The sequence below is a fragment of the Salminus brasiliensis genome, chromosome 7 (assembly GCF_030463535.1).
Source record: "Salminus brasiliensis chromosome 7, fSalBra1.hap2, whole genome shotgun sequence".
In the NCBI taxonomy this organism is placed as follows: Eukaryota; Metazoa; Chordata; class Actinopteri; order Characiformes; family Bryconidae; genus Salminus; species Salminus brasiliensis.
This window is the reverse complement of record NC_132884.1, coordinates 30,775,496-30,796,100: the sequence shown is the minus strand read 5'-3', so window position 1 is coordinate 30,796,100 and position 20,605 is coordinate 30,775,496. Positions and strand designations below refer to the sequence as shown.

The 20,605-nt window shown below is 38.7% G+C and overlaps 1 protein-coding gene across 1 annotated transcript; it reads left to right on the top strand.

Moving 5' to 3' along the window:
* Positions 1–11,427: 11,427 nt before the first annotated feature.
* cidec (cell death inducing DFFA like effector c) lies at positions 11,428–18,671 on the top strand. The gene is made up of 6 exons (XM_072684583.1): positions 11,428–11,645; positions 12,782–12,853; positions 12,963–13,104; positions 14,974–15,123; positions 17,160–17,350; positions 17,716–18,671. Exons 2-6 carry the CDS (start codon positions 12,801–12,803, stop codon positions 17,903–17,905), a joined length of 726 nt encoding a protein of 241 aa, XP_072540684.1. The 5' UTR covers positions 11,428–11,645; positions 12,782–12,800; the 3' UTR covers positions 17,906–18,671.
* The last annotated feature ends 1,934 nt before the right edge of the window (positions 18,672–20,605 follow it).

Below are 20,605 nucleotides of genomic sequence, written 5' to 3'. Positions count from 1 at the left end.
AAACAAGACTTTCAGAAATGAGAGGTAAGAGTTTGAGCTGTTGCATGGATGGCATTCTCTTACAGCTTTCTACTGCAAAGTTGAAGCAATAAAAAGGGCAGATTTACTAGCAGTATGTCAAGTAACATACAGAGCTACCCTCTGCCATGGTCTATATAGACCTTGTGGTGTAAAACACCACATTTAGCATATACAGACAAAAAATGGGCTAAGATGACCTTAACTAATTAATTGATAAGCTGTTTGTTGCAACCTGATGTAACCATTGAAATGAGAATAAAACCTGCAGAAAAAAAGATGTGATGAATCTGAAGGGATTTTATATGTAATATTTAATGTTTGGATCAGAAATAACCACAAAAGTGCTTAAAATTACTAGATTTTGGGGACTTTTTTATTTTGATATGAACTTTGAAGCAATGTGTCGAAACACCGCATTTCCAACAAATTGGAAATGCAGTTTCGAAATGTAGAATTTCGAAACTGGGTTTTGAGGTTTCCATCACTAGCTATTTGTGTAAAGCTGTCCGTTCACTTCCATTCATTTCGGAGTGTCTTCAGACCTCGGATTACAGAAGCTTTACCACATGTCTTCTGCCAGAGCATAACAGTTTGACACATTTGCATTCCATTCTATTCAAGAATTTCCTATCAGCTGGAAGCCTACATTTTGGTTCCTTGTCAGTTAGAGGTGGGCAATATGGTGACGTTTCACACAGAATATGCTTTTCTAAATATCTAATTAGTACTGCAAGAACACTGAACAGCTATATATTTCTTTACAAAGTACTTCATTAGTCCTGCCTAACTGGACATTTTCAGCAGATTTTGTACAGAAGTCTGTACTAAAGGTTTTTGACTGCAGTTCTGTGGGCAGTAGATATCTTTGAACAATAAACAAGCACAGACATAATATGCAGACAGGTGGTAAATTCAAGGAAAAGCCTGGGAAAAGTTATTTAGTTAGTATAATTAAAGCATTAGTATATAAAGTTAGTATATCAAGAAATACAGCGAGTACAGATGTTCTCACACAAGTGCACTACATGAAATGTAGACAATTAACATCCTACCATGCTTTACAACACAACACAATTATTTTTCCTCTTGAATGTTGCAATCAGATGCTACCATCACCAGAGTTCCTGAGGTTGCATGCCTCAGTTTGTCTTCTCCAAACATACCTCTGGTCACTGTGGTCAAACAACTTTTTTTTCTGACCATAAAATTTTGCTCTACTGTCAGTAACAATAGTTCATCCATAACTATGCAGGGATATATATTATAGTCTGGCTGCACTGCATAAACCCCACATTACAAAGATGATAGCACCATATTGTACACAAGTGGGCGAGTGCATGTGTGGCATACAACAAGATAACAGCACAAGTGTTGGTGTTTGACATCCACAGTGAGGAAGTCTGTTGGCTCTATTATGTCATAGGGTGCATTTGCAGGCATGATTTGGGTTTACTTAGTGCTTTACAATAGTGCTCCACAACAGTGCACAACAGTGATGTTCTGTGATTTTCTTCGAAAATGTTAGCCATGATCCCAAGTCTAGGTGTGGTGATTTTGACATGTTCACAGTGCTGTGACCTCTGTGTGTGCTTTTCAGAGGTGGAGCTATTGTTTGTCCTAAGGGCATGAGTTTTATATTTCTAGCGAGCAAAAGCACGAAAGCATGCTGGAAAATGCTGGACTGAGCATTTCATTACTCAGATGAGGATAATCTGTTGATGACTATGGCTGGAGGAGACACTGGAGAAAGACAGTTTTCCAGTTCTCTTCTCTCCTTATTGCTTTTTCCGAATTTAGAAGTTGTGTTTCTGTTTCTTTTTCCTCAACCTTACCTCTACAATTTTCGTAACCTTTCCAGAACTGACTAACTGATAATCATTCATCATGTATACACGTTTACCCTTTATATTCTAGGACATAGCTATATAGCTATATATATATATATATATATATATATATATATATATATATATATATATATATATATACTTATAAGCCTTATGTAGTCTATGGCTTAAATTTCAGCATCTTAACAAGCAACCGATTTGTGGGAATTCATAATTCATAAGAAAAATAATTACTTTTAAATATTTCTAAATACTTTTGGTGTAATACACTAAAGCCCTAACAATGCTGTCACTACCCTGTTTGTTGGAAAGAAAATGGTCCTTACTTTAAAGCAGTAATTTCAAAGTCTGCCTTGAGCTTCACTAGGGAGCTGGAACTAAGAAGCTGGAAAGAAAAGGCTTTTACACTCAGATCACAAAATTCAAAGCATCATTAGTGGTGCTGGTGTAACAGTGTCTCTGCCTTATGAAACCATCCCTGCAACAGAGTGTGGCGGCGGCGGCGATGGCAGCAGCATATAATTGGGAAGCCTCTAATCAACAGGTATCTCCACCAGTGGAACAGGAAAGAGCAAAGTATTGGTAGATACAGTAAGGACACATGTTTTAGTCTGTTGAAGTCGGAAATAGGTGGAAACCATCATTTTAGACCCTCTGCAAGGCCAAGACATCACCTTCTGACTTTTGTCTTGGCCATTAGGTGGAGTGCATCAAAGTGCTAACAGGAACAGGACCATTTTTCAGTGTCAAACCCTGGAATATGCATCTACAAAAAAAAGATTCATAGCTCACGTGGTCTCCAAAATGCACTTGATATTACTAGAACTCTACAGTGTGACTTGTCAGTTGTGATAACAACTAGAAAGCATTCTTTCTCCCATTTCCCCAGCTGATACATGTGCTTAAGGGTCCAAAATACTGGACTTTCATCAGTCTCATAAACACGTTTTGAAAAACAGCCTATGAATAGGCCTACTCTGAGAAGGCAGACGTCAGTGGATGTTTATGTGCTAATGGAAGCTGCGGGTTTTGATATCTACTGTCAAAGCTTCTGCTTTAAGCAAGAGGAGAGGACAGCTTGCCCCTTTTCATTAAAGCCCAGTCAAGAAACAATGCGGAATATCTCTAATCGCTCCAATATGTATTTTTAGACAAACAATGAGATTGAGATGAGGGAGGGGGGAAATGAAAGGAGGGAAAGGAGCATGAAGAGGAGAGATAGAGCAGATAAACAGAGTGTTGGGGGGGTGAAGAAGAAGGTGGCGATGCGGCGGTGGGCGGAAAGACGTAGGCAAACAGAGAAAGGATAAGGGTGGGAGTGGGTTTGAGGGGTGACTAGGGAAAGGGGGAAGAACGCCACATGACGACTTGCCTTTTCGTGTGAGAGGTCCAGCTTTAGCCAGCTGCGCCAAAGAGCAAGGCAGAGTGACCAGCGCTTGAAGCAAAAGCTAAAGGAGTGGCATAGAAGTAACAGAGGAGTGTGGGAAAACTCCTACAGTGCTTCAACCAACATCAAGGAGAGGGGAAAGTGACTTTGCGGTGCCCTGCAGTAATTCAGGTGAGACAGTGGGTGAGTACTAGATAATGGATGGTGCAATTATATGAGTAAACAATTATTAACTCTGCAGAAGTGGAGTTTTTAAAGCACAGTTTTCTTGTGGGTCTTGGCTTGAATGTACAGGTTGATTGGTCTTTAATGAATTCTTTACATTATGTGGAGTTTCTTTAAAAACTTTACAAATGTTATTCATACCCATGCATGCACCGAAAGATTCTTTAGAGAACCAAATGTGATTCTTTCATGGCATTGTTCCCAGAGCAACTTTTTAGATCCATTTTCAATTAATACAATTAATACAACAACACAATGATAATTAAGGATAACATAAGATAACAAGGTTTAAGATCAAAATTCCATTTTCACATAAAACATTCAGGTTAATTTAGGCTCTGTTGAGATCCTTCATCATTCCATGCAGAAACTTAGAAAAAAATCTATATATCATCTATTCAGCTGCAGGTATGCAGTCCATATCTGTGATTTATGAAGGTTATTTGCTTGTTCATTTCCAAGCTGACCGATCTTTCCTCTCTTTCCAACCATCACTCCATTCTTTCTTCAATCATGCTCCAACCCCTCTGTTCTCTCCCCCTTGCTCTGTACAGTGTGTGGGGTTTCCCTGTTGAGAGGTGACCATGTGTGGGAGGGGGTTGTGTCTCTACCTACTGCTGCTGCTCTTCGTCTGCATTGCTCTCTGTCAGAGACAAAGCTATGCCAAGCAGCAGTGGTTGCTGGACGGTGGTGAGGAGGAGGAAGAGCGGGACTCTTTGGCCATAAACATCCTGCCAGAGGTCCGGCACACTCGGCTCGCACGGCCTGCAGCCCTGGCTCCCAAAAGGGCAGCTCAGGGATCTCGCTTCGCCCTGTCCCTCGACGTGCCCACCTCCATCCTGAGTGTCCTCATAGACCTAGCCAAGAATCATGACATGAGGGCCAAAGCTGCAGCCAACGCAGAGCTGATGGCCCGTATTGGCAAGAGGAAATAGGGGCGAGCCCAAGATGGACTCAAGGCATCAGGGAGGGCAGACCCAGGGGCAAAGAAAAGGCTCAAGCTCAGTCTCAAATGACTCCCTACTCCATCTATAGTGCATTACATAACCTACACTACCATTTAAAAGTTTAAATGAATGTTCTCAATAATATAAAAGCTATTTGGTTGCAGGTAAATGGTTAAATCAAGAAGAAATTGTAGATTCATCCAGAATGATAAACAGAGATTATTTTAAAATGACTTTGACATGTTTAAACAGTTAAGATAAGATTAACAAAGGTAAAGACATTCACAAGGTGGAAAAGGTGTGGAGAAATGCTTCTTTTTAGAGAACATTACCAAGTCAGAATTGGCCACAGTGGAGGTGGTAGGAACCAGACATCTCAAGGGTCTAATGCCTCTAAATGCTACATAAAAGAAAGTTGTAAGACATCATAGTTATGAGAACCCTGTCTAATACCTGGGACATCGTTTTACAAAATTTTTGTATACTGTTTAACCATATTTTTAATCCATTAATGGTGAAGAGATATAGACTAACATATATTGAAATATTTGCATTGTAGACACCATAGCCATAGCATAGTATAGTTCCATCACCACCACTGTAAGAAGTGGTAAGTTTCTCTGCAATGGACCATTTCACTTCAAACCAATTTGAATGATTTCCATATTAATTGTACCCTTCAATTTTTAATTTACCTTATAGGCTATAAGAGAAGGTCATGTTTTGTGAAGGCAGATATCTTGTGAAAAAAATGTAAATATATAATTACAATTTATTATTTAATATTTTCGTGTTGTTCCTGATATCCTTGAGATATAGAATAAATCATCTAATAATACCATTTGGTGTCTAGTTTATAACATTAAAAACTGTGCTGTGTAAGTTATTATTATTGTATATAAATATTCAAATACTGCACTGTAGGTCTAAAAGGGAGCCATCTGTGACATGCCACCGATAAATAATAAATTTAGAATACTATGACAAAAAGGTTCTTTGTTTTTTTTTCTTAGCCTATTTTTAACCTGACCACTATGAATCCTACTTAACTCCAACAATGTATGATATTAAATATATTTTTTAAGAAATTGTTTGTCAGCATACCCTAACGTGTAGTCAAAAACCCCAGCAGAAGTGCTGGTCTCTGCTATTCTACCCGTTTGGTTCTGTGTGAATGCTTGTATAATAAATTCTGATAACTGGACTCAGTTTGTGTCAGATTGGCCAAATGACGTAACACTTTTTAATAACAGAGGTCATGCGTTGCTAAGACTGTAAGATGGTTGTGTGGTGGTGTGTGACGGAGAAGAGGACAATGGCGGGGCGGAAATTGTCCCCAGTGCTATGATCTGTATGGCACTGACAAAGATCACCATTAATTAAAGGAACTCGCGTTAGTCCACAGATAGAATGGAATAAAGAATTATAAAGCAAAGATAAATAAATAAAGGCGTGTGTGTAACCATGTGTTTAGCTGCTTGTATAGACCAAATATCTGAAATGATGATAGGAAAACAAGTTCTAACACTGTTGTTCCCAAAGGAAGAATGTTTTTTTTGTTTTCACTTAAAAATACTTTTTTCACAACAGCATTTATAACCACACTAATACAAACATCTTTGGAACCTCACCATGAAGATGAGAAGGTATTTATAGACCAATATGTGTGTGGTAGAAGGAGTGAATTGGCAGATGAATAATTATCATTTATAGTATTAAATTATAAAATGAAAAAATAAAAATACCAGGAATATAAATGTGTGTCTAAGTATGTATGTGTGGAAGGAAGACAAGTAGTTGGAGCATGGTGCCAATTACATTCTTTCTTTTGGGTATCAATACACTCAAACTACCTTTTTTAAAACTTCCAAATCCTATTAACAGTATTCAGACACTCCTTCTAATCCATAAAGTCAGCTGTTCACTCACTAACATCAAACTCATTGCTGGCACACACACAGCTTATCTACATCACATTGTAGAACTGGAAAATTCAATGGGATGCTGGAGCAGCTTCACATGAGTCTATGTTCACCACACCCAATGCCAAGCATCAACTAAAGATGTATAAAGCCCCTGAGCCAGAAACACTGTTACTCCAGTCTCAGGAGTCATGAAGCTCTATCTAATAGCTTTAGGATGAGCTGAAGTGCAGTTGTGATCCATAACTAATCATCCATCATCAGCACCTGACCTCACTAATGCTCTTGTGACTGAATGCAATCAAATTCTCACAGCAGTGTTCTAACATCTAGTGTATAGTCTTTCCAGAACAATAGATGCTGTGACTGCAGCAAAGGTGAAACAAACCCTCTATAAATACCTTGATTTGGGGAAAAACATTATGTGACCAGGTATTCTGAAGCTTGAAGACATACTGTGTATGAATAAATACAGATGAGTCATGTTGCCTTTGGGCTCCAGTTTATTCATGTATCTCGACAGTATGGCGGGGACACAATGGTCCTGTGCACTTCCAATTCCAGCCTTGCAGCCTTTCTCTCTCATGTGGCGTCACAACAAACCAGCCAATCATGAGGTTTTGCTGTGCCAAAGGGGATGTTCCTTAATGCTGATGGTCAGTGGAACCATGTACTGGCAATTACGGATGAGTAATGCAGTTATGATACCAAGTTATACTAAAGATCAAAATGATCCCTAAAATCTTTGAGTTAGCACTAAATATATGCCAAAGAAAAAGCTAAAGAGCCAACTATTTTGTGGATGGGTGAATTTCTTATGAGCATAATACAAATTTAATTATACAAAAAGGTAAATACTCAAAACAATAACAATTAACATTCAAGATTTTTGATACACTACAAATATTTGTGGACACCCCTTTTCATGCACCCTTTGCAGACGTAGGCTAAAGTGGATCTGTGGTGGAAGTGGTTTCCAGCTACAGGCACTTGGGTGAGCACCTGGGGCAACAACACTTCCAGTCTGGTCAGGAAGACACATCAATGACTCTAGTTCCTCAGGCCTCTCCTTCTACAGGTTTGTGGTGGAGAGCGTCTTGTGCTCCAGCATCAATGTGTGGCACGAAAGCTGCTCTGCTGCAGACAGGAAAGCTCTGCAGAGGGTGGTTAAGGCTGCCAGAGTCAGCCTCCTCACCACCACAGACATCTACACCTCCAGATGCAGGAAGAGGGCCACCTGCATCATGAAGGACCCCACTCACCCAGCACACTCACTTTTTTCCCGCTCCCCTAAGGTAGGAGGCTGCAGAGCATTAAGTGTAAAACGAACAGACTGAGAAACAGCTTCATTCCAGAAGCTGTAAGACTCTTAAACTCCACCTAGCCAAACACACTGCACTGACTTTTTTCGAGGACACTTAGACACTTTATCTATACTTGGACACTTTATGTTACCGCTACCTATTCATTCCATACTGCTATACTCCTTCATATATTCTGATCATATTGCTGCTACCTTTTTTTTTTTTTTTACATTTCTCTACTTTTTCCACTTTCCCATTTATGTCTACCCTTTTTATATTAATATTTATTTTTTCAATAATTGCTCTTTGGATGTAGCTGGGACCTTAAGATCACAATCCATTCCATGCGAATGACAATAAAGTCTCCCTTATCCCTTAAAGGGGTGAAAAGCCCTGCAGCACTCAAATGTGGAGCAGTGCTCTATCGAATACTTTTGGGATAAATTGGGGTGTTGATCATCCAACATCAAAGCAATGCTCCAAAATCTAGTAGAAACCCTTCTCTGGACAGTACAGACAGTTACTCCAACAAAAGCAGGACAAACTTGTATCCCAATATGTCTTTTAATCTTAGTCTTTAATCTTAGATTCTTAGACACAGCTGTGTAATTTCCCATGGCTATTTTATTTAGGTTAAAGCTGTGTTGAAGAAATGTAGTTGAGACATTTGTTATCTCTGAGCTCGAGCCATAACTCGTCACGTAAACAGACTTGATTTGTGTGTGGAGGATCTGAGGTACTTCTCTCTCCACACGGCGGCATTAGCTCCACTTCAGCTTAAGCAGGTGGTCCCTGTCTTGCTGCAGAAGGCAGCAAACATGACAGATGCTATCTGAAATCATTTCTGACCCACGGCCAGTCAGCACTTGACTTTGGTGTTGTCAGTCGATATCAGCAGCGTAACACCCCCAGCCCTTCCTAGGAGTAGAATGAGATGGAAAAAAAGAGAACAGACAGAGGGGACGTCAGGATAAGTCTCCCTGATGTTTGTGTGCTGACGTCTATGACTGCATTATGGCAGCCTAGTGCTTAGCATGCTTCATTTGATCTGATTGGGCCTCTTTTTTGCCAGATAGTTTTTTCATGGCTTGACTGGTTCCAACCCCCTTTTCTTTAGGAATGGCACTTGAGTTCATCAGGAGGGTATTTGTGTTTGATGGGTGACTATTTCTGAAATACACCTCAGGTGTTTTATGGTGGTTTGAATGTTGGTTTTCAATGTTTGGTAATGTGGTGTTGTGTAAGAGAGAGGAAAGAGAAAGAGATATGTAGAGAGACTAATAGAGAGAGAGAGAGATACAAGAGAAACAATAACAGCAGGGCACTGTCATCTTAATGCACTTAGGCTTTTATCCCACCCTTCTGCACCATCTCCTCCTTTAATCCCTGCAAATATACTCATTATTACTCTGCCATGCTCAACAAACATAGCCCAACAGGTGTAGGCGTGTGTGTGAAGAGAAAAGAGAGCACATACAAACACCTCTGTGTGTGTGTGCTTGCTTTTGCTGTCTTTGGATACCAGATTTCCCTACATTGCTTTTCTAGCAATTCTTCCAGAATAACAGTTCTTAATCTTCCAGCCTTCACGTGAAGGCCTCATTAAAAGCCTTCTATTGCCTGTAATAACATTTGGTTAGTGTTTAACTGCCCCTCTAATCTTTAGTGACCCCTTTCAGCATCCATACTTCCATTCCTCACTCCATAATTTTGGAATGTGCCCAATCATGTTGTATTGGTATCCATTAAGTACTAAATAAACATTAGGACATGGACAGTAAGCGGCTGTATTTCAGGTTAAGTGTAGTATGTGCTTTAGAATAACAGCCCAACACAGCCCATAAGACAGTCAATACCATGAACACAGTATTACAAGAGCAAGTGTGTGACTTTTTGAAAAATCTCCAGGGTCAAAGACTGTGTGAAATGGCTTGGCATTAGAGAACATCTTGAGAAAGAGACCCTCTACTAGGCCAAAGTATTGCCTGAGGCTCCCAGATCTCCTCTTGGATTGGCCCTGACTCAAGAGGTCATCTGAGAGATGAGGAGAGGATGATGTGGTTCTTATCCCCTTCACTGGGATAATAGCATGCTCCCCAGTGCCTCAAAACCAAACGCTCTTTTTTTCTATCCGTCACTCAGCAGATTAATCTGATCTGTCAGTCATCAGAGCTTGTTGCTCCCGTCTTCAGCCTGTCTGAAAATCAGCTACACTGCATGTTTAATACAAGCTGTATTTATAGTTTACCCACTAACACTGAAGGTCGTGTTTCATAAGAGCCTAACATCGATTTGCAAATGTCTTTTTCTTCTTCTGTTTCAGTGATTTGGTAAAGATAAATGTGCAAGCTCTGCTAACTGGCTTTGTGTTGAAATGGAGCTGAAATAGAAGACCACGCCCTTGGAGTCACAGTCAGATGACAAAGACAGTGAGGTCACTTCACCAGATAAGAGACACGGTGTAAGAAAATAAGGAAATAAGGAATGATGACCTATGGTTTATGATGTCATGACTGGACTTCCACCTTCACATCATTTGTTGATAAACTGGGTGAAGATTCTACACTTCTTTGACCTTCACGCTGTGTACAGGTCGTACTCTATCTAGGCCAGAGTTATTGCTTTAACCAAAATAAGTTTTGTACCTTATAAAATTGTATTACATCCAAATGAGTGTTATGAGTAAAAGAGGGCAAGTCACTAAGAATAATGTTAAAAAACAAGCTGTAGCAGTTACTATTTTTTAAGGTGTCCAATGCCAAAATGATGGCAAAATGGTAGCGTGGAATGGGAAAACATATAGGAGTCATTTTATATAGATGTCTTTGTCTTTTAGCAAATAATATAATTTGTTCCAAGACATAAGGTAAACACATTTGCTTCAAAATACTGGAGACACACAATGTTATCTGCCAATAGAATAAAACAATGTCTTTAAAAAATTACATTTAGAAATAAGCAAAACATCCATGTAATATTCTTAAAACTATCTAAAAACAGCTAATATTAGATTTAGGATGATTTCTCTTTTTGAGAAATCATTTATGTAGTGTTCACTAATCAGCCATAACATTAAAATTGTGAATGTCTCCCTCATACCATCAAAATAGCTCTGACTTTCTGAGGCAAGACTTTAGCAGCAGATCCTTTAAGTCCTGTAAAGTGTGAGGACAGGCCTCCTTCACTTCACATATCAGGGCTTTTAATGTTAGGGAGTATGTTATATATGTACATAAAATTATCTGTAATTATTTTATCCATTTATTAAGATGAGAATTACTATTATTGTTCCATTCACCACTATTATTGTATTAAAAAGAGATTTCTTAAAAAGAGTCATCAGAAAGTTCCCAAACACTTGACAGAAGAACCACTTTTGGTTGCCTAATTTTTCAGTGGTTCGCCCTTTTTGTAAGAGGATCTCGTAGTTGAGATTAGCAAGTTTAAAGACTGTATACCATTCTTTAAAGTTCCCATATAAATTAGGTGCTTTTCCTATAAACCTGTTATTTTTATTTGATATGATGTATGATAATGTTACCTTTCTTAAGAAGAAGCTTGTAAATATATCCTAATATCAGTTATTGTATTATAATCATAATCATAATAATAGTTATAATTATATCATAACATATCATAAATGTAGATATTCTTTAAAACAGATCATTAACCAGAAGAAATGAACAATTGCTGAATGCATGTGATGCTTTAGAAAAGGCCCATATATGAGGAGGTGCAATGGTTCTGCAAAGAGTCTGGGAGGCTGCCAAGCTGACTTGCTCAACACAGCTGTAGACTGAAGTCCTCCCTGCTGTCAGACTGGGCCAAAGGTGAAAGAATGAGTGACGCAAGGACACCACAAGACTAGAAAGAGGCCAGCCACACAGAATACAGTGACATTTCAGCAACACAGTGATCTGACTGACCTAACACAGTAGCGAAAACTCAGAGGAGTGATACCGAAGAGCAAAGAACAGAGGAGTTGAATCAAGGTAGGGTATGTTCTCCGCAGGAAATTCAAATAGTCTTATTGGATTTTGAATAATCCAGTTATTAGTCTGTTACATATTCCTGTGTTTGGGCTGGTAATGTGGCTTGCTGGAATTGTTTTTACTAAAGAAATGATTGGGTTCAGACAAGGGTGCTTTAATGTAGTAGAATGCTTTCTACACCCTATCAAATCTAACATATCACACTCACAGTTCTAGGCAAAATATGTAATATTTAATATTATATTATATTATATTATGTATTTAACCTTTACTGTGTGCTGACTTTCTTTAATCCATAAAAGTAAAAGAGTATCAGCATAATGATAAAGTATTAGAACAATTTACGACTATTAGAGGTTATATATGATAGTGTTTAAGATTAAAGAACCTCAACATTTGGGCAAGGATCTATATACATTGAGGAGTTTGTTCTAGAACTGCACATTTAACCAAAGAACCATTTAGAAACCTTCATTTTGAGAGATTATGAATGACAAGAGATTTTTAGATTAATTTTAGTAATAGATTCATTTTAACTATATTAAATAGTCTTCCTGGAACTGCACATCCAAGCCAATAACCATTTAGGAACCTTTATTTTTAAAGATTCTGAAAAATGAGGTCTGATGGGGTTCTGGGGATTTGAGAATAAATACACACTTAGATAATATATATTCTTTGTACTTTTATATTTACAAAATATTTTTCTTTTACATTGTTCCTTACATTAATACATAAATATTGTTTTAGGTTGATACTGTAGGTCCAGGAAACTAAAGAACGCACTTATTTAAGACCTCACTTATTAAAGATCTCACTTCTTTGAGATAAGCAAAATAATAAGTAACCTATTTTCTTGAGATCAGGCTGCACTTAGTGTTCTATACAGTTACAGTATGTTCTTAGTCAATGATTAACAGAATATTGAAGCTTATCTTTTTCACCTTTACACTACTTATTTCACTGCTTAGATCTTGAGTCATACATGAATTGCGACTGTTCCCTTTGCTGGCAATTGAAGATATTGCCTTGTCTTTCTCACCAATTCATACTTCTGCTTCAACATTTTTGGTTTGCCTTTCATTCCATTTTTATTGTCTTCGCTATTTTAGTTTTGTTGTTTTTTCCAACCTCAGATTGTACTGGTTGAATAGGATGGACTACGCCAAGAAGTCTCTCAATCTGTTCACGCCTTCCTCTCTCTCAGAGTGAGTGTCTTGCCAACATCTTTACAGTAAATCCACTGTTCATCACCATAGTTATTTGGGGACACAAGTGAGCAGCTTTATTAAAGCCAACATTTCTGTGTGTGTACAGAATATCCCAAAGGTGTGTCTCAGCCAGTACTTCTGTCCTCCCAAGTTTCAGCCCACGGCCCAGACCATTCCGGGTCACTAACTCGGACCGCTCTATAAAGAAAGGCATCATGGCAGATGGACTGAGAGACTTACTGAACAAGGTGAGGGAGAATGGGGGGAGCGTGGTGAAAAAGAGAGGACATTTGAGTAAGAAATCACGTGAACAGTTCTTTCCTGACAGCCTCTCAAAATCATAAAGTGAGTCAGAGAGAGAGAGAGAGGAAAAGAATAAAGGAGAGAAAGAATGAATGACTCAGATGTAGAGAGGCACTGAGACAGAGACGAAGAGGGATAGGAAGAATAGGAGTGGATAATGTACGGAGTTCAATACCGGCCTCGCTCTGAGTCATCTGTGATTTACATGCGGCACTTTGACACTCCTGATCACACTTGTCAAATGAAAATCACTACGAAAGTATTCACACTGACATCTTAGCTTTTGTTTTACATTTTATGACATAACATCCATTGGATTCAGGTCAAATTACTTGTCAAGATGAATGTGTTCAAGAATGAAGCCAGAACATTATCATTGTATCCTAGACTGTAATTAAGTGAAGTACTAAATTGTCTAATATTACCTAATATAAAAGGGATAAAAGCACATTTTGGATTCAATCAAGGGATTAATAAGACTATATCACTGTGACATTTATTGAACAGTCTTTAGGATCTACATTCTGCCTCACAGCTGTCACATTAAAACCCTCCTCCGAACTGGATCAAATTCAGTGATTTTCTTTTCTTTTCACCTCACAACTAGGCCTACATATATCTTGATTTATCTGATTCAGTGGCATATTCTGGTCCTACACTGAGACAATGGTGCTTAGAATTTACGTGATTAACATATGGCAGGTGGTGGACAAATATTTACAGTCTGTGTGCAGATAGAAGTTGGCCTCTGCCTTTAACTTATTGGTGCAGTGAACACACACATACACACTAGTCAGCAAACACACACAGTGATACAGTAAACACACATTCCTGGAGTGGAATTATTGCAGGTGGGGAGTTTAATATTAATGTTCTGTACCATACTGGCACTTACTGGTAAATTAAAAAATTAATTAGGTAGCTTATAATTGCGTATTTCATATTGTTATAAGCGTCAACTGTCTGTAACTATCACAGCAGGCTTGAGTGTTCACTTTAATTAGAATTCTTTACTTTCTAGCTGTATTAGTGGTGGTGGTACTGGTGCTGGAGTCACAGTGGAGTCACTGTGATTGATTATTTTCCAGTCCAGCTATGTGTGCAACCACTTGACACAATTTAATCATGAAACATTTGTTCTGTGAACTAAGACTGATATCGAGATGAGTAATCTCAGGTTTACAGAGCTTACCCTTTACCTTGCTAAAAAACGGGTCAAGCATTTGCAAACGGATAAAAAGGTGTTACATCAACACAGTTCTTGCCAAAATGAGTCAACTACAAAAAAGTAATTTATTGATGTAACACATTTTAATCATGTGCACCCACATGACACATTAAATAAAAGGTGAATAAATGGTGTTACATCAGCACGTCTTGCTACAACCCTCTTAACTGTCAATGGAAGTCAAGGTAAAAAGATTTTATTTCAAATAATCCATTCATCATGAGACACTGATACAATGTAAAGAACAAATGCCAGATTGAAACTGTATTAAATAAGTAAAAATCAAAGGAAATAGACAGCAACAGTAATTTGTTCATGTGCAGCCATTTGACACATTTTAATCACAAACCATTTTTCTTCAAGGGTCTGCACATACAAAACAATAGCACAACCCATGATGTTACTGCAGCTGTCAGTATGTTCATTTAGAAAAGATTATATGTGTAAAGAATTCTGTAAAAAACATTTAGAACACTGTCATGACACACAGGGCATCTTTTACATTGATTGTGTGACCTCAATACCAGGGAAATGATCCCAAAACTAATTTCACTGACTGGAGACTGATTTGTCCTTTGACCCACAGACAATGGATGCCTTCCACGTGTCCTGCGTGGCCGGTCTGGTGCTTGACGAGGATGGGACTGGAGTGGACACAGAGGACTTCTTCCAGACTCTGAAGGACAGCACTGTGCTTATGGTCCTGGAGAAAGGACAGAAGTGGATGCCTCTGCAGGTACGAGCCGTAACTTTTAGATGCAAACTTCAGAAATACTTTATTTCAGATGTTGCCTAGAGAAACAGAACTTTGATGATTCACAGCATAGTGTGTATAACACATTCATTACGTGACTCATACCCATTGATGGACAGCATGTCATAAACATCTTCTGATGGACAGCACATCAACACAACCTCATAATGCTATGATGCCATATCAGACATGAAAGAAAAACAAGAGTTTTTCCAAAGTCTTCAGCTGAGGTGTTCCCTTAAGTTTTCATAGCTGGTGATGATGGATTCTAGGAGCACAAAGACAGAGTAATTATTTTGAGAATTCACTGTGGTTTGTCGCACTACTGAAAAATAGCAGAGCCACAGGCCCAGCGGCAACAAAGGCTCCCTCTGCCGACTTCATTTCCTCTGCCCTGGTCTGGCCAATGCTCTTTAATAAGAGCAGCATTTAGGCAGCTCTTCGGCTTTGAATGGTGTTTGTCCAAAGTGAGTAATTTACATACGCACTTAATTATGTCTGTAATGATTTTCAGGTACCTGAATACCATTAGCCTGCGTGTTTATTTTGTTCCCCCTCCATGCTGTGATCGCATATTAGCATATGCCATTTCCTCCTCTCTCTCTTGTCTGCCATTTACCATCGGCCATCACTTTGAATGCATTAATTGGTAACCCTAAGCCAGTTTCACAGGATTAAAAAAAAATAAATAAATAAATAAATAAATAAATAATAATATATATATATATATATATATATATATATATATATATATATTTTTTTTTTTTTTTTTTTGTTACAAAGTATTGACAACAGTCAACAATAACATTAGCACCACCTGCCTAAAATTGAGTTGGCACACCCTTGAGTCAACAGATCTGACCATTCGAATCATGGACTTTACAAGACATCTGAAGGTATCTTGTGGTATCTGGCACCAAGACTCTATGAGTTGTGAGTTGGGGCCTCAATGGACTGCATCACTGAGCCTTAGATTCCCAAGACCATGACGCCTTTTCTGCAGTTATCCTTTCTTGAACCACTGCCTGCTGTTCGTCTAGCCATCAGCACATTACCTTCAAGGGTGTTCACTTGCTGCCTAATATATCACCTTTAAATTCACCAATGATATTCATATTATGGCAGATCTGTGTATATGATCCAGTCACAAAAGGCAAATATTTGTATTATTTTTATATTTTAATTAATTATTTACAGAGACAATTGATTGGCTCCACAGATATGGCATCATGTGAGTGAATGTAAATATCAACAGATATAACAGGCCATTTATTTTATCAAAAATTTACTTAACACCAAATCAGACACTTTCGGAAATACAAGGAATAAATAATAGATATGAAAGGACCAATTTAGTGAGTAAACAGAGAATCTCTGTTTCTTTTTGATTGGTTGACAAACAACCACTGACCTTAAACATTCACTACACTCATTCAGAGACACAAGAATTGAACCACATACAGGGTATAGCTGTTATAGAGAGTAAAGACTAAGATTAATAATAGCAGTGACACCACTGTAGTTATAAAGGGTAAAGCAGTAGTCCCGCTGTTTGTTATGATCATCATGTCTGTAAATAATCCTATCCTTAACCTTATCGTTATAAAGTCTGGAGTCCACCCATGCACACAGCTCACAAAACATGGGCTTAATAAGGGTTAAATAAACTTTTGGGACACTAAACTAAGAAGCTGTCAAATGGAGAGGAGGGAGAGAATGTCAGGGGCAGATTTGACCTGTTTTTGTGTTCATCTATCACATTGTGACAGTTAGCAACAGAAGTTAAACACACACACATAGACACACACACTCACACGCCAGCATGAATCTCCAGTGATGGAGTTTCAGTCCAAAATGTGCCTGGGGCGCTTTTCTATCATGGTGCACATCAGTCAGTGTGTTGAGAAAAATAATTTTCAATCTCCTTCAAACACAGAATTCCTTTTGACTGTGGAATATCCAGTAGACGTCTGAACTAAAAATGAAAACGCACCGTCATTTTGCTTGTGTCTACACAGAGCAGTCTGGCTGAGAGTCAGATTGGGGACCGCAAGAAAAAGCATAGGAAGGATCTGGCCAAACTGACCCTCGACTTTTACAAAAACCACCCCAAAGAATTCATTGGCTGCCTGAATGTGCAAATGACCCTTTATGGGATGTACTCCATGTCATACGACTTGCAGTGCTACCATGCTAAGAGGATGCTGAGGTGAGAAGACATTCTCTTGTCATCAGACAAGACTGCTGTAATATTTTATGACTTATCTTTATATGCATGCTGAGATACTAGGCCTCATCTCAAGTTCTGTTATGCATTTTGATACAATAAACACTGGTGCCTTGAACATATGAATATTTTAGGCAGTGTTATAGATATGTAGACAAGTGAGGCTTGTGTAAAAAAATGTCATTTAATGTTTTTGTGGCAGAAATGTGATCGGCAGGATCTTTAGCTTTAGATAACAAAAAAAGCATTGGCGAATGTGGCATTCGTGATGTTTCCATTGACTACATTAATGGATGGGTTTACCAACTGCTCATTAATTATGTATGTTTTTGTCTCTCCATTGCCAGGGAGGCCTTAAGATGGACGCTCTTCAGCATGCAAGCTACTGGCCATATCTTACTAGGAACTTCCTGCTACATGCAGCATCTCATTGATGAGGACGAGAGAGCTGAAGCACAACTGTCTGCATCTGAATACATGAACAAGCCACTGCAGGCCATCCAGTGGAAAAAGACTGCAGCTGACCACAGAAACTAGACACCTGGGTGTAGACAGGGCCACAGAATATTGACTAGTCTCCATTTATGTTCCAATAGCTGGGAAACCAGTGGGGTGTCATGTTACAGAGCACAGCTATAATGGCAGGACCATTTGTAGTGTGAGAACAAGCAGGACTCCAGATCACTCTACATAGTATGTAGTCCATATATAAATGGATATTGATACAATTCGCCTTGTTTTGGCTCTGCACACCAATGGATCTGAAAGAAAATAGTGACTGTTAATGCATAGGAGAGGTCTTTAGTTCATGCCATGGACAGGAAAGCTGAAGATAATTCTAGATGTAGCACATCTTGTCTGTTGCTATTGTCTTATGAAGACCAATGGAGAAATGACCAACTACATCAATAAGAGACATATAAATCAGTCAAAACATTAGGAACCAGTTTCCTAGACATGGATTACGCCTAGTCTTGGACTCAATACCACTGCCAATGGTGAGTCACCATTGAAAAGTCTAGGTTTAGAGTTAATCTGCGTCTGGGAAACTGGCCCCACGTGTGTCCAAATCAGCAGATGGTTATCTCCTTATGAAACCTGAATGCAGTTTTGCTACTTGCACTTGGTAGTACATACAGTATATATATTTTTTGTTTAGAAAATATATCTGTCAAACTATGAAGCTATTCATATTTATTCACATTTCTGACTGCTTTTAGAATTACTGTTATTTCAATTTGTAATTTTTTTGTGACTTTTTGTGTTCTTTCTTGAAGTATTTGGATTAAATGTTAAAGTCTAATGCTTCTGTGGATGTTGCTTAACATTCTGGTCTCAGTATGCTTGCATATAGTATGTGTAAGGGTTTATCTTTTTGCAAAGTGTGTGTGTGTGTGTGTATGTTGCATGTACCCTGCAGCTGTAAGCCCAGTGCTAGGAGCAGGGATGACATGCCTGTCTGACTGGCCTGGGCTGTAATTGGCCTCCGGACGGGTGCTTTCCCACATCCCACACCAGCCGGTAATTGCCTCGGAGGGAGGGAGAGACAGAGAGAGAGAGAGAGAGAGAGAGAGAGAGAGAGAGAGAGAGAGAGAGAGAGAGAGAGAGCGTTGTGTGTGTGTGTGTGTGTGTGTGTGTGTGTGTGTGTGTGTGCGAGAGAGAGAGAGAGAGAGAGAGAGAGAGAGAGAGAGAGAGAGAGAGAGAGAGAAGAGAGAGATTAGAAGTCTGTGGTAGGGGAAGAGGTGGTGAAAAACAGAGATTAACGAAGAGATGAGAAACATGGAGAGAAAGCAAGAGAGAGAGAGAGACAGACAGAGCAGAAAGGCACAGCTGGAGGGGGTAAAGTGGAGGGGACGGAAATGATCCCTTTCACAGAGAGGAGAGTGGATGACGCATTTGGATCCTGCACCTACCACTCCACACCACTCAGTGTCCTTTCCAAATCTTGCTAGCTCACTCACTCTGCGCTCCCACTGCAGCCTCACCGCCAACTGGTCACTTTGTAAGCAGCTACCATTTTAAAAACACTTACAAACTGATGATTAGTCAATACGAGATTAGAACACCTTAAATTAGAACATGGAGTAGTGTGTTTTCAACTGGTTTCACATCACATCTCAACAAAAGTGTCATGACTCAGATTAACAGTGGGAAAAGTCAAGCAGAGAAAACACACGTCATGCTTTATCTGGAATAATCAAAATATCCCAGTGCTCAAAACCATAACAAGGCAAGTTAATGTAATGTAATGTTTTTCTAAGGTAGCTTTGGACCACTTCTAGTAGCCCACTTGTCTTGAAGTGCTCACATATGGGAAGGCCAGCTGGCATTTTCAAATCATGCATGAATACTAAAATGTTGTGTTATGATATGAAAATATGCATACTTTACCTATCTAAAATTTGTTTACCTGGTTAAAACAAGCCCTCTACCTTATATTAATAATAATACATATTAATGATAATATCTTATATTAAACTATTAATAATATTACCAGAGTGAGTTGTGATTTTATGTATGTGTTTGCAAGGTCTCCCAAAAGGGTAGCAACCACAGGTTTCTGCTGGCTGGTTGCAGTATGACATGTAGCTCCGTCCATATCCGTATGTTTGAATGACACGTTTTAGCTCATTGTTTTCCATATCCAGTGTTAACTTTTTTTGTTTTATTTCCCTTCAAAAAATAGTTTTAAGAAAGTGGAGTTATACTTAATAATGAAGTGACTATCCCACTTGGCTGGCGGAGACCATCTGCAGGGCCTGCGTAGTACCCTTTTGTTTATTCCGTGTCATTATGTGCTCAAAGATCAATTAAGAGCCGTGCAAGACATGCTTGGTGTGGTAAAAGGGAAAGGATCTATTAAATGAGTAGGTGAGTCTGGCTCTGCCTCTTGTCTCTATTGAGCAGACTCTGGTTGCTAATTTGACAAAGTGTTTTCTATATTTATCAGGTAATGGCAATTTGCATTTACAAAGAATTATATGGAGAAATGGTGGGATTACAGAAAAATGCTACAAGTAAAATGAGTGAAATGCAGATATTTAATACATGGCCAAAACTTCCAGTATACAATAAATCATTATAAATCTATATCAATTATATCAGTTTCAAATCTAGGTCAAATTTAACCAACTGTCCAAAGAAGACACATTTTCTTAACCATTCTCCATTCCCTGACTAAACTAAACCTAACTAAATGCAGATGTCTCTTTAGAGCCATTTCACAGTTCATCCACA